This window comes from Falco rusticolus, chromosome 8 (genome assembly GCF_015220075.1).
Source record: "Falco rusticolus isolate bFalRus1 chromosome 8, bFalRus1.pri, whole genome shotgun sequence".
Taxonomy (NCBI): Eukaryota; Metazoa; Chordata; class Aves; order Falconiformes; family Falconidae; genus Falco; species Falco rusticolus.
Window position 1 is genome coordinate 47,549,079 of NC_051194.1, and position 15,026 is coordinate 47,564,104.

The following is a 15,026-nucleotide window of genomic DNA, read 5'->3' on the forward strand; positions in this document are numbered from 1 at the left end:
GACTTGGGATGCTATTAAATTATCTCCCAACTTTTGCACAGATAAAGGTATAACAACAACCAAACATTACCTGTGATTTTAATTTTTTATCATTTAAATACCACTCTAAAAGACAGAACAAAACTGAAATGATCAGTAATTTTGGCTAAACATCATAGAAGACCTGTGAGAAGAAGGGATGACATGAAAAAAACCCATAACTTTGAATAGGAAAAAGCCTTAAATTTTTGAACAACTCATAGGATCTGCAGATAAAGGTTTAATGGCCTCTCTGCCACAATATGCTTAACAGTCTTCATGGATGACTGCAAAAGCTCTGTTAAAAGGAACTTCAATTGAAATTTAGGTCCCAGATTGACTTGCCAGTATGACTGGATTCTTCCAATATGTGTGCTCAAGACATAGTGTTATTCACATTAAGAATAAGGAATCAGAAATGCTTCCCAAAATTAATGTAGGGGAAAACCCAAGGCTTTATTTTAAAACTTAAACTGACTAGGGTTTGACTTACAAGTCAAATGGATTACTTTCAGGAGAAAGTTTTAGACTGGCTTCGAAATGCAAAGTACCCAATTCCTTTCCTGTTCTCAAATCCTCTGTAGTGCTAACTCTTACAGATTGCATCATCTATTTCACAAACTGTTAAAATTATAAACTCACTTTCATTATGTCTTTGAAATATAATAAATGGAGCTTTTAAAGCCGTAAATGAAATTGTGCAACTTCTGAATCAGTCATATAACATTCACCTAACCTTTCCATAAATTTGTCAAATTCCCTGATTCTGTGAACCTCCAAAAGTTTGTTCAGTCACTGCTGAACTTCACAGATCAAATTACCATGGGATGTTATATAGTCATTGTTTAGTATTAAAAGAAGTGATTATTATACAGTCTTGAACACATAATATTAAGTCCAAACCTTGTATCAAAGTATGCTTATTGAATTACAGAAGACTGTTTACAGGAGCAGGTTTTGAAAGTCAAACTCAACAACAGCAATAATATCCTGGATCATGGAAAAGCCCCGGCTTATTATTTAATTTTTTAGAATTTTTTCTCTTTAGAAAAAGAAATGTATAATTGAAACTTTACAGTATCTCTAAAAAATTACACTGCAAGTCATTTACAAGTATCTCCTAAACCAATCAGTCCATGTGCAGGCACAAGGGACTGCTTGTATGAAGCACACATTACAAGACATGACAGGATTTAAATGTAGTGTTGATCACACTTAAGTCCCATTAATGTCAGTCGTAGCTGACGATACAAGCAGGCAAACCAATCTGTACTCGATGGTAGAATTCCAACTGGTATTTGATCAGACTCTGAGAAAATAAGGATGGTTGGATGATAACAAAACACACTTCCCAATGCTGTGAACTAGCTAACTGATGATACGGAAGTATCTTTACCCCTTTTTAAGCAAGTTTGTTAATTTAAAAAACAAGCAAAAATCCTTTAAATTAATCTAGAGGTGTTTCTCTGACCTAATATAAGGCCTTTTCTTACCAAATGGGTAGCATCAATGTAGACACTCTCTTCAATGGACAAAGGGTGCTGCGCTGTCACCCCTTTTTCTCCAACTCCATCTGTCGGCCTGACAAAGTTTCCTGGTGGTGCTTTGTTTTTACCTGCTGGTTGATTAATCACTTCCATCATCAGTGGCAATGCTGATGAAAATCATATCATCATATTTATTAATTTTTAAAGTGCTGTATTATAAGCACTACAATGATCTGAAATGGAACAGCTGTCACTTCTTTACACACACATACCTGGGTTTCCACAGGGCTCTTTACTGAATTAGAAAGGTCTCCTTTTAATGATTCACAATGGATATATATGTGCCAGTTAAGAGAAGATAAACTACTAACTCAGAAACATAACAGAAAGCAGATCCCCCATTTTATTATCAAGCAAAACTTTCATTAAAGTAGCAAGGTCTAAAGTTTCTTTTGCACTGGTTAGTCAGAAGTAACTCCACTGAAAGCAGGGAAGTTGCAATTGGTATAATTACAGGATGAACTTGGCTTAGAACTTTACCTTCTACTGCAACTAATGTACTTACGGTTTAAACATGCAGTGAATTGTATTATTAATAATATTTAAATCGATTTTGAATAGGAGCCAGACAAAAGTATAATAGAAATAGTACTGGAAATGGCAACTGGATGGATTGTTTTTCACTTTTATCTGCGAGTGAAACAGACAATGAACTGTTTAAAGTAGCTGGGCTTTTTCACAGGGAAGTGAACACAAAATGAACAAACATTGAAGATAAAAACAACACAGTCCACTAGGACTAGAAAATACACTGCCTTTTCAGTGGCGTTCTCACCTCAGAAAAAAAAAAAAAAAGGTGGCTGGAGCGATCCAGAGTTAAAAGGAGAGATCAAGCTCTTTCCCAGCCAAACTCTGATATCCTTTTTATCTGTTTAGTCACTTGAGACTTGAGAACATCTTCTGCTTGACCCCCAACATTAGGTATTTTGGGAAGAGTACAGTTTTAGAAGTTAAAGTAATAAAAATCAGATGGGAAGAAAAAGTGAAAAATGGAGAAAAGGAAAAATACAGGAAGAAAGCAAGTTTAGATTTTTTCAAAGGTGATCCAACACTCAATCATTTTAGTCTGAATACTACAGCATTTTAACCAAGCTCTGTTCACTCCCTTTGAACTCTGGTGGGCTGGGAACCTCTGTCAAGTCTTGAGGTGTGAGGTGCCTAGTATTTTTCACTGCTTGGCAAATAAATAAATATGCAGCCCAAAATGTGTTTACCCTGGCTCTTCTGTATGTCAAATAAAAATAACCCAACTTTATTTTTCATGTCTCTTCCTTTACAGTTTGCTGTAATACATCATCAGTTTTCTAATGTTTATTATTTTTGTTACTACTGTAGAGCAAAATTAGACACTGGCCAATGGTTATTACTAAAATTTTTAAACATACATTGCTCACCTTTCTAAAACTTTCCATGATCCTAACTGAGAAAATATGTCACTCTGTCATTCTTAATTTTCTCAAGAACCTAAAATTGCTGATAGTGTCTCACTAACAACACTAGAAATAGCCCCTAGGACTGAGCCACATAAATGTCAAACTGGTAAACTGAATGCACTGTTCTGCGGCAGGCAAAGGCATGTCTGTTCGGGCTGAAGTCGAAGTGGATTTTTCCCTTGAAGACCGGACTACATTTTCAGTTACACTGAAGCCTCTATAAAAGTAAAAGACGGGGAGAGTCCTGGCAGGAGAGTAACGGGACTGGTTATATCACTCCTCGGGATGGGTTTGAAAACACGTGGCATGTGGGGCTGAGCAGGCACATGCAAAGGTGCTCTTTTGAAAGCGATGAGATTCTTTCAGGGGCGAGAAGGCAGGGAACGTTAAGTGCAACCGCGATTTAAGAGTATTATCATTAGGGCTGTTACGAGCGGTTTTTTAAACTTCTCTTCAGCAGATTCCAAAATACGTTTTGAAAACGCATGAAGCCGGCTACCGCTCCTGCGCAATCCGAAAGCGCTGCTGTACCGAACTGATGACCGCTTCAGCCCCGCCGGCCATCCAGAGGAGGCCTGCTCTCCCGCCTTCAAGGGAGTCCCCGTCCGTCCCCCGCCCCGTCAGCAGCTGCCCGAGCACACCGGCGGCCGCTACGCGCAACCCCCGGCTCCCCGATGGTAGCAGCGCCGCCGCCCCGGCAGGGCCGCCCCGGCAGGGCCGCCCCGGGGGAGGCAGGGCGGCGGGGAAGGGGTGCCGCGGCGGGAGGCAGGGCCGGGCGGCGACGGGGCTTATCGGCTGGCGCCTCCGCCGCCGCGGTCCGAGGGGGAGCCGGGGACGGCGGCGCGCTGGGAGCCTGCCCGGTCCCCTACCTGGTAGGCGTCGGGGATGTTGACCGTCTCTCCGTGCTCCGCTACGTAGCCGATGATGCCCTTGCCCCAGGGCACCTGCACCTCGTTGCTGTTCTCGGTGGAGCCGCAGGGCAGCAGCGGGGTGCCGGCGTGCACGTCGAAGAACTTGGAGACCAGGCTCTTCTTGCCGCCGGCGGCCCCCTCCACGAGGAACAGAGAGCCCCGGTCGGCGTCCACCATGAGGCAGACGAAGATGAGGATCTTGTAGCTGAGGCTGGTGAGGTCCAGGTCGTTGGAGATGTCCTTGACCAGCTCCAGGAAGAACTGGCGCTCGTTGTGCTCCTTGAGGTAGCGCTTGTAGTCCAGGGCGGTGGGGGGGTACTGGGGCAGGCTGACGCGGGACTCCAGCAGGGCGCTGAGGATGTGGGCGGTGGTGGGGGGCAAGGAGCTGGCTTTCCGCAGCAGCGCCCGCCGCCGCACGCTGCTCAGCGGCTCCTGCGCCCGGGCGTGCACATGTTCGTCGTAGGTGAGGTTGACGTGGATGGCCTTGGAGCGGGCGAAGCTCTTCCGCAGCTCCTTCTGGGAGGCTCGGCGCTGCAGCCCCCCACCGCCGCCGGGGCCGCCGGGCCCGCCCGCGCTGCCCCAGCCGCCGCCGGGGCCGCTGCTGCTCCGGCGCTCCTCCGACGGGTCGGGGGCGGAGGCGGCGGGCGCTTTAGAGAGCGACATCTTCCTCTTCAGCCACTTCTCCACCAGCTCCGGGTGCCTCTCTAGGAAACTTTCCACCGCCGCCACGTCGAGGCCGGCGTCGGCGGGGGCCGCCATGGTGCCGGCGGCGGGGGCGGCTCAGGCCGCGGGAGTCCCCGCGGCGGCCATGCCCCGCCGCCGCCCCGACGGCTGCCCCGGGGCGCGGGGGGGCTGCCGGCAGCCCCGGCGAGGGCCTGCCCCTGCCCCTTGCCCCGGCCCCTTGCCCCGGCCCGTCCTCGGAGCCGCGCTTTCTTCTCGCCCTCTGCTTCCCCCCGCGACCTCCTTTTCCTGCCCACCACTCTTTATTGTTATTAGTAGTAGTGTTCGTATTATTCTAGGTATTTTTCCGTTCCCCGGCCTTCAGCCCTTCGGTGGCCCTGGCCCTGGCCCCCGGCTCTGGACCGGCTCCCCCAGTGAGTCGGGCAGGCGCAGCCGCCGCGCCTCTGGAGATGCTCCGGGAGCGCTCGGGCAAGCCCCTTCTGCCTAGTGCTGTCAGTGCTGGCGGCGGCTGCTGCGTAACCCAGCCGGCGGACCACTGAGGAGGGAGGGGAGGACGCGTGAGCCGAGCGGGGGGGCAGGCGGGGAGGAGGGAGGGCTGGCAAGCGCCGCTGCGGGTGGAGGCACCGCCGCCCGCCTGGCGACAGCCGCCTCGGCGGCAGCCGCCGCGGGGAGCGGGCGGGCGGGCGGGGCGCGGCGGCAGGGTCCCCCCGCGGGAGGGCCCCGGGCAGCGGGGCGCCGCGCTGGGGAGCTGCGCGCCGGCGGGCGCCTCATGCAGGGGGGTCGGGGGGAGCGGGCGGGTCCTTTTGTCTGTGATGCGTGTGCGGGGATGGGGCAAGCCCGGCCAAGATCTGCGGGAGTGGCGGGGGGCGCAGGGCGCAGCGCGAGCGCTCCCGCTAAAGATGTCTAATTTATAGCACTATTTGCGTTGCTTCCGTGCTTCGCGAGACGGGCGGAAAAGCGGGGCCCTTTCAGAAAGCCCGAGCGGGTTCCGTTTCTCGAAGCCCTGAGTTGACACGCCTGCAGCCCCTGCCGTGCGGGGACCCGGCTCCGCGCGGCGCGCACCTTTCCGCGCCCGGCGCCGTGTGAGAACGAGGAGCGGAGCGCGGGCCGCGGCCCGCCCGCCCGGCAGCCGCGTTCCCCCGGGGCCGGGCGGCTCGGCGGGAGCGGGCGCGCCGAGCGCTGCTGTGTGCCCGCTCCTGCAGCACCGGCTGCCAGACGGGGACCGGCCGCATCCCCCGGGGCGGGCGGACCGGGGTTATTTTTGTGCGCACGTGGAGCACGTTTCCTTGCTAAATCGATGCCCACGCGCCAGCGGCTGGAAAGCCGGAGCCACGGATCCGACACGTGAAACATGTCTTTCACGCGCTCACCGGAGACTGAATGAAGGCAGCGTCAGAAATTCATGAATGGGAGTTCGGGTGGCTGGGAAAACACACGGGCCAATCTTCAACCAAGCGAGATTCCGACCTGCGGGGGGCTCTGACCCTGCTGGGGGGACCCTCTCCCTGCCGCAGACCCCCCCTGCGCGGGGTCCGGGCGGCGAGCAGAGGGAGCGATGTGGGGCACGTGTCCACAGTGCGGGCGGGTGCGCGGGCGTCAGCCGGGGAGGGAGGGCTGCGCCTCCGTGCCCCGCGGGCTCCCGCAGCACTCGGTGGTAACGAAGGGCTCCGTGCAGGTGCTGTGGCCCCCGCGGAGCCCGGAGAGCGCGCAGGAAGCGACAGACAAAGGATTTCGCCCGGCGGTCCTGGTGCCAGCCTGTTGGCGGCTGAGCAGCAGCTCCCCCACTGCGGCGGGGCTCCGTGCTTGCCTCCCGGCCGCCGGCGGGGTTTCCTTTTGCTCTGCCGGTCCCCCCCGCCGCGCAGGACCGAGCCGCAGCGGGACGGTTCCCCATTGAGATCCGCGCCGCCGGCGGCACCCCGCGGCCGTAGGGGCGCGCAGGCGCGCGGGCAACCGGGGGCGGGGGGCGCCGCCCCCCCAGCAGCCCTCGCCGGTCGGGGTCGGAGCGGGGAACAGGGCCGGCCCCGGGCTGCCGTGGCGGCGGGGAAGGGGCCGCTGCTGGCCGCCGCACCATGCCTCTGCCGCCGCTCCCTTCCCGGGGATGCCCGGCTGCAGCGAGCGGGCAGCGGGGGGGGGGGGGGCGGAGAGCGGGGCCGTCGGAGGACACGCTATAGGGGATCGTTCCCGAGCACATCGCACCTTTGAAGAAGCTGAGCGCTTTCCATACAGGCCCTGGACATGAAATTGCAGGCGTATCTCAGTAAGGGCAAGGGCGACTGAAATACTGAGCTTCTCAGCGTTTCTCTCTGCGCTGCAGACAGGCTGCCGGAGCTGGGAAGGAAAGGGATTTCATGCGCAGCAGCAGGCACAGCCCCTCAGCCTACGCCAGAGACTGTCACATCGTGGAGGCCCCGATCTCAGGAGGACACAGCTGAAGTGCCACCCTCGCTTCTCACAGCATCCACATTGTTGGTGCACATCTGTACACTGCTGCCTGTGCTGCCACTGAACTGTCCTTGGCTGCTGGCGCTTGCGTCACCATCACCCTTGAAGGGCACACGCTTGCCCGAAGCCAGTAATTGCTGCTTAGCCTTTCGGTGGCATTTGCGTTTTTGCAATACTGGCACAAACACTCCACTTACACAAAGAAAAGGCTGCTGAAGGTCTGACAGGCACGTACCCGAGCCCTCAAGCAAGGACCTTGGGTGTCTGCATGCAAATGAAATAATTTTATGTAAATAATTTTTACCATTTCGCTGTAGTAAGGTTTGGTTTGAGCACTCACAGCAGCGTTTACCTCAAAATGGTTACTGTGTAGCAGTTTTGTATGTAAACACATAAAGCAACTTAGTGTTTCCATAAGCCTAGGTATAAACAAGGTCTTCCCTTACAATTTCTTCAAACAGCCTTGTAGCATCTTCAGTTTATTTGCTGGGATTGTATGCATGGGGTACAGCAAAAGCTGCATATTGACAATCTCTCAAATAGCAGAGTCAAGACTGAAGGAAGTAGAAATGCTGTTGTCTCCATTGTGTAAAATACATAGCAAACAATTTACGTAACACCTTAATTGTAAAGAACTCTGCAGCTCCAAATCTGTTATAAACTGTAATCCTCACTTTTAAAGGTGAAATGTGACACAGATTAGCACAGTGGTTTTTCTATTCTGTAACTTGCACAAGGCTTTTGACATGCTGTCACGGTAAAACCTGCTTCAGAAGCCTGGCCTGGTGTGCATCGGTGGATGTTAGGAGAAAACTTGCGTCTGTGCTCTGGCACACATCAAACTATGCCTCTGTTTGCAGGGTGAGTAAACCAAGTGCACTGTATGCTGGACTGCAGCTTCCTATGTGGGTCTGAGAGAGATTAGTTGCAGCCTTTTGTGGGAGGGCCAAAAAGACAAATGTATTTTGTCAGCATCATGGGATTGTGCTGCCTTCGTAATTCTACAGGTATGCTGCAGTGAGGTACAGGCAGCTTGTATCTGATGCATCTTATGTATGATGCAGCTTTTATCAGTGTGGATGCACAGTGCCAAGTCAGACAGCAGGGCAGGCTTTAGCCAGTCTCACCTTGTCTCCTTGAGTACAAACATACAGAGATGCCCTAAAAGAATCACAAGAACTGTCAATGTGTTTCTCGGGCTGAGCGTATTTCTCTATTCAGAAAGGCAGTGGCATAGCACTTTTCAAAATGCAATTGAGAAAAAGCACTCAAGATTTTTTTTTTTTTCATCCAGGCAGATGCTTTCATTGTCTGAACAATCAGCAGAACAGGTCCCAGTTATTAAACTGGAAGGGGGGGGGGGGGCGGGGAGAATATAGCTACAGCACAAAAGGAAAAAAAGTGGGTACTCATCTAGTTCTGTCACAGAACTTTTTACTTGACTCTCACTTATTCCCTTGCTTAAAAACAGCAGTTCAGCTTTATGGAGCACTGTGAGATGATCAATTAAAGCCCCTGGTATGTAAACACTGGAGCAATACAGCTAAAATGAGTACCTGGAAATAGACGCTATAGCAAATCAGTTTTGTACTAATGCTCCCTCCTGCGATGACATAAGGGAACCTTGCTTTAGTGAAGCATGTTTTAAACTATTACATTTGTGTAAACAGAGAGTTAAACTGAAGGTCATAATTGAAGTGGTAGAGATTCATGTGAAGGTTTCAGGAGGATGTTAATCACCTTCATCAATCCTCTACTGTTGGTGAAAATATCTACTATGATTTCTTTGAGCTATTTAGCCCTCATTCATTCTACTTGTTAGAGTATAAAGGTGCCATAACATGTTAGCCACAAATAGAGAAAAAAAAATCTACAGCTCTGAAAAATGACTGGTAGGTGATTATGGTTGTTTAATACACAAAGGAACACAACAATACAATGAGAGAGACTGTATTTTCAAACCACAAAGATCACGGGTATTCAGGTATCTCCTTAAGATTCTGTTAGTCAACATCACTACTGAAAGGTTACTTGTCCCCTGAAAATACCTGATATTCTTGATACTGTGCTTCTGTCATCCTTATTTAGTGTTCTTTTAATGTAAGGTTGTATTTTGTTATCTACTGCATCTGGTACTTTCCTTCACAGATGATAACGCTGAAGATTTTTTTTCCCAAAATTAAAACTTCATTTAGTTGTCAGTCCTGATACTTACAGGCACTTTCTTATTTACATAGCCACAGTTGAAATAATAGCTTCAGTGGGTGTGTGAACAACTAGTTACGGAACTGGGGTCTTGGATCTCCTTGTAGAAAGGAACGGTACTTCTATAGTACACTCCACAAAGGTCTATGAAATACATAATATAAATAATGCTCACCTCCATTGTTGTTTATTAGAAAATAGCATCCTAAAATATATCCTTACTTGATTTTGCTAAGGCCAATCCCCAATGAATAATTAATATCAAAATACTAAAACTTGACATAGGAGCTAGTCAAAATTCAAAGCATTTTTTCACTGACATTAGAGCTGCTGCAGAAGTTGCTTTTTTCAAGTATGCAATAAGACCGGCTCTTTCAGCAAAAATTCTGAAATTCCAGCAAAAATATTTTTTGTACCAGGAATGTATTTCTTAAGGTTTTCCAAATAGTCCATCAATGTATTCTCACTTCAGACAAATCCTGAAAAACAAAAAAGATAGTAAAATACAAGGCTGGTCCAACATCATATATTTATGAAAATATCAATGGTCTCAAATCAAAGGTGTGATGCTCCTGAACATAATGTGCCTAGAATCCAAGATGAATGTGAGCATAAATATACATAATATAAAATGCACAAGGTATACATTGTCTTTGTGTCACTTTAGTAAGTCAAATTCAAATCCTTTGCATCATGGAGAGTTGCAGTTCTTTGCACCATTTCACATACAACTACTTACTACTTTTAAACTATGTAAGTATCTTTGTGATTCCAGTACCCAAAAGATCCAACTTTACTTTCATACAGTTGTTGAAAATGTGCATCTGCAGATTTACATGAAATTCATCAAGGCTGTGCTTCCTTGAAGGGCATTAGAAAAAGGGTTGTCAGCGGTCAGTTCCTGGCATCTCTTGACAGAAGCTGAGAAACCATTAGTGTTTCCTTCCAACTGTGGTAAAACCTGTCTCTGTCAACAGAAGCCTGCTGTTGAATTGAAGATGACTAAAATATCTATGACAACATGTTCAAGTTTCTCTCCTGTCCTCCAGAGCTGACTTTTCCTGTTGTCTAAAGTGGATTTACATACCAATTTGTAGTGGATTTGCATGGCAAGGATTTGGTAGCCAGGGGGCTACAGGGGTGGCTTCTGTGAGAAGATGCCAGAAGCTGTCCCCGTGTCAAATGGAGCAAATGCCAGCTGGCTCCAAGGATGGCCAAGGCTGAGCTGATCAGTGATGATGGTAGTGCCACTGTGATAGCATATTAAGAAGGGGGAAAAAAGAATCTGCACCAGTGGAAGAGAGAAGTGAGACTATGTGAGAGCAAGAACTCTGCAGACATCAAGGTCAGTGAAGGAGGGGGAGGATGTGCTGCAGGCACTGGAGCAGAGATTCCCCTGCGACCTGTGGTGAAGACCATGGTGAGGCAGGCTGTCCCCCTGCAGCCCAGGGAGGTCCACGGTGGAGCAAATATCCACCTGCAGCCCATGGGGGACCCCACGCTACAGCAGGTGGATGCCTGAAGGAGGCTGTGACCCATGGGAAGTCCATGCTGGAGCAGGTTTGCTGGTACGACTTGTGGATCTGTGGGGGACCTAGGCTGGAGCAGTCGGTTCCTGAAGGACTGCACCCTGCAGAAGGAACCCACTTCATGCTGGAGCAGTGGGTGAAGAACTGCAGTCCATGGGAAGGACTCACATTGGAGACACACACTTTGTTGGCTTTCTTTTAAAAACTTGTACTAACATCTGTATGATTTGTTCACTGAACTTTTAATGAGAAAAAGTAGTTAATATATGCTGATGATGTTTTGGATGAAAGAAATACCAGTATAAAGTGAATATCACAAAACGTTTCCTAGAAATCATGGAAAAATAAAGAAGTCAGCCAATTCTAAAGTACCTTAGTAACAAGGAAAAAACCCAACCAAACAGGACTGTGTCTGTAATGAATAGCTTCATTCAAATTATATAATTTATATTCAAAGAATATAAATAAAAACAATGAAACCCACACAGATTTACTTTCCATTTTTAGCTGCTCCACTCCTTTTCAGGACTGTATGAAAAGAACAAGTCATAGCTTGCTAGTAGGTGACGGTACTTAGTCAGGTGTTCTGAGCAACAACAACTGCAGCACACCACTATGCCAGTAGAGGGTAGTGACCAGCAAACAAAATCTAAAAGCGCTCAAACAGAAATTTCAATCTGCCCATTTATACTACAGAGTTCTGGGAAAGCTATATACCTTCAGACCTGGTGTGCTGAATATTGGTAAAATTTTCTTTTAATACAGGGACCAAGGATTTTTGTTTCTGAAACCATAGTTCAGATTCATCTGCAGTAATGCAAAGCAGACAGTTGTGAGAGTAACTCGTGAGTAAGGCTTTCTATTGTACCTCTAAAGAAAAGGGTTTTTTCATAGATGTCCCCTCCAACACTGCAACTCATCCATGTCACCTGTTAGTTTTACCTTTGTTCTTGTTTGCATCTGAGCAAGAAAATCCTGCAGCTTGTCCTGTTATGTGGCTAAATAAACCCCTAAGATTTGGTCCTGTCTTGTGCTTTCTATCTTTTTCAACTGTGTGGCACTGAAAACTTTTCTGAATAAAGATCTTCCTTCTTGTCTTTTTCAATATTGCCCATTTTGATCTATGTGAAAAATTAAAAAAAAAAGGAAATTTGAACCATATTACAGAAAAGTTCACTGTTGTTGGTCACATTTATCATCTCCTTCTACAGTTTTATAAAATATTTCTGTCTAGCACAGTAATAAAAAATGTGCCTCAAAGTAATGACAGTCTGACCCAGACTTAACAATAAAGGTAAGTTTGGGTAAGACTCAGTTAAGCTGCACAATTTCTTAACATGATCTGATTCTGATAGTCATGAATTATATTTTTTTAAGTTGTCCAATTTACCATTAGGAAAAAGCACCATGGGGTTTTGCTGCATCTCTGAGAGGTGTAGAATTACAAAATTTGTTATTCTCTTTGGAGGTTAAGGTAGCTTTAAGTTCCTTGATTGCTTTCCTAGAGGTACTTCAATGTTAAGGGAAAAGGTCAATGCACTTTTGTCTAGAAGGCAGATCTAAAACACAGCAGCACTTCAGGATTTCCTTGTGGGTGGCAGTGCCATCTAGAACGTCTCCAGAACCACAGAATTCAACCCCCCCTCCAGTGCCTGTCAGGACACCTTCATGATGAGGGGGATTTCCAGTGGCAGTGGCCCCGGCAGAGGGGGAAGGTGCCTGTGAGGGTGCCCTCGGGCCCATGTCTGCTAGGGAAGGAAGGAGAGCTGAGCACCTTTTGGCTCTGGCGGGCACAAAAATCAAGGCCTGCCCCTGCTCTCCAGCATCTCCCGGGCACCCCCTCAAGCCTGATGAGCTTCCTGCCACCACTCCATGCTTGGCTGTCAAACAGCAGGTGCCACCGCAGCGGTGTCCAATTGTGGAGAGGAGAACTCGGCATGTTCTCTGCCCCAGGCAGTGTCACCTGCCTTCTGCAGGGACCTTCCCCATGCCAAAGTGCTTGCTTTTCAATCTGGGCGGTGTGGCACCCCTGTTATGGCTCCACTCTGCAGTGCCAAGAAAAAGTGTTGTCAGGAGTTGGGAAAAAAATGAGCACGGAGTTTGGTGCTGGAAGGGACATCAACTTCCAGCCCTAAAACACTGCTCCTGATGCATTGTCGTAACCTAGCTTTTCTCTAGAGGCTTCACAGTGGTGCACAAAGAGCTTACTAGATTTTCTGAAATAGTCTACATGGAACCAAACCCAACCACTATATCCAAGTATGTTCCTCTAAAAATAAATCATCAACCTACATTACACTCCCAAGACAGGACACAATTTACCCCTCACAAAAATGCCGCTTCTGAGGACACCGCCAGGACTGTGTAGTGCTCAAAACACTGCCTCCTCCAGATCTTCAGATCACCAGACCTTGCCTCCATGAAACATTGCTGATATGAACTTGACAACTACATCTGCGCATGTGAGAGGGAGGATTTCTGCACATCTGATTTGCTTGTGGAAAATAATAGAAAGAAAGCATGCATCCGATCCCCTGATTTCTTCATTTAACCCCATTTTGCACTAGGAGGTGTTGGTCCATTGTGATCCCAGTAAGAGCGGCACTTAGACTCTGTAAAGTATCACCTACAACAGGGGTCCTCAAACTATGGCCCACAGGCTGGATACGCCCCCCCCAGGGTCCTCAATCCACCCCCCCGGTATTTACAGAACCCCCCCGCCCCGCCCCCCCCCCCCCGCGGGGGGTTGGGGGGGGGAAACCAAGCAGCCGCAGATGGCTGCCTGCCACTGCATCCACGAGCCGGCCCCGTGGTTAAAAAGTTTGAGGATCCCTGATCTACAATGTTATTAATTTACAATGCTAACGCTATAAGAAGATAATAGTATAATCTCACATCCCTTTAGATGGTGAGAGGCCTGGGTGGTGTGGCATCGAGCGAGCCTCCTACACACAGCACGCTGTGCAGACCACATCCATAGCAGAGATTCTTCCCTTTTGATCTTTCAAACTTTATAGGATTTTCTTACATGGAAACAATGCTTATCATTTCTAGTTTCTGTTTCTAGCCAAATGAGAAATTATGTTCTCAGGAGGACTTTGTGCTCCACTGTTAGATAAAGGCAAGGCCAGGCGGGTGGTGTAATTGCTGGTACCAAGCGGTGGCTGCCTGTAATCGACGAGCTGGCCAAGTTTATCCTGCACCCGAGGGAAGAGCAAAGCACGGCATAGCCTGAATGGCAGGCTGTACCTGCAGCACAGCCCAGCATAGCTCCAGCCTGCACCTGCCTGGGGTAACCATACTGGGGACCACTGACCCCTCAACGTGCAGTGGTCAGGGCCACTACAACCCTAGGGCACTGGCGGCTCCTATATTCAGCTAAAGAATTCTGTTCGTTTTTTTTTTTTTAAATCTAACTGTTGAAGATGTGATTAACTTTATAGTAAGATTGCATTGTTCACATTTTATTAGCCTGTGCTGCTTTTCCTACAGATAGTTATTTTTCCTGGACATTTTTGTGTTTGTTTCCCATGAATACTTTGCGTTCCCTGGGCCTCTGTGTCCTGAGAGTTCACGAGATGCACATTAAGCCCCATGGCTGCCTACAGCAGCAAAGGCCTTGAAAACACCTTCTTCACAGACAAGCTTTCTGTATGACACTAGTGCTGTTTCAAAGGAGGAGGGTCACCATGTAGTGTAGTGGGTCTGGTTGAAAGAGGCCCTTTAAAAATAAATAAATGATTGCAGCAGAAGTGAGTATATTAGGAAAATATTGACCCAGGGTACAAACTGGGAGGAGCGGTCGATAACACCAGAGTCATGCTGTCATCCAGATGGTCCTGACAGGCTGCAGCATGGCCTGGCAGGAACATCAAGAAGCTCAAGAAGGGGAAGTGCAAGAGTCCTCTTGGGGAGGAACAATCCCATGCAGCAGTGTATGCTCAGGGGTGACTGGCTGAAAGCAGCTTTCCAGAAAAGGACTTGTGTGTTGTGGTGGACACTAAGGTGAACATGAGCCAGCAATGTGTCCTTGTGGCGAAGAAGGCCACAGGTATCCTGGGCTACATCAGGAGGAGTGTCTCCAGCAGGACAAGGGAGATGACCCTTCCACTCTGCTCAGGACTGTGACTGAGGCCACACCTGGAGTACTGTGTCCTGCTCCAGCCTCCCCAGTAGCACAGAGACATGGACATACTGGAAAGAGTCCAGTGAAAGGACACAAACATGACTAAGGGACTGGAGCATGTCTCACAGGGAAAG

The 15,026-nt window shown here is 48.7% G+C and overlaps 1 protein-coding gene across 1 annotated transcript in view; it reads right to left on the minus strand.

Annotated features, from left to right (window-relative positions):
- PDE11A (phosphodiesterase 11A) overlaps positions 1-4,692 on the minus strand; it is a 135,326-nt gene extending 130,634 nt beyond the window's left edge. Inside the window, exon 1 of the mRNA XM_037397623.1 lies at positions 3,868-4,692. Within this exon, the coding sequence (XP_037253520.1) occupies positions 3,868-4,668 (801 nt within the window). The 5' untranslated portion in view covers positions 4,669-4,692. The remainder of the gene's footprint in view (positions 1-3,867) is intronic.
- Positions 4,693-15,026: the final 10,334 nt, after the last annotated feature.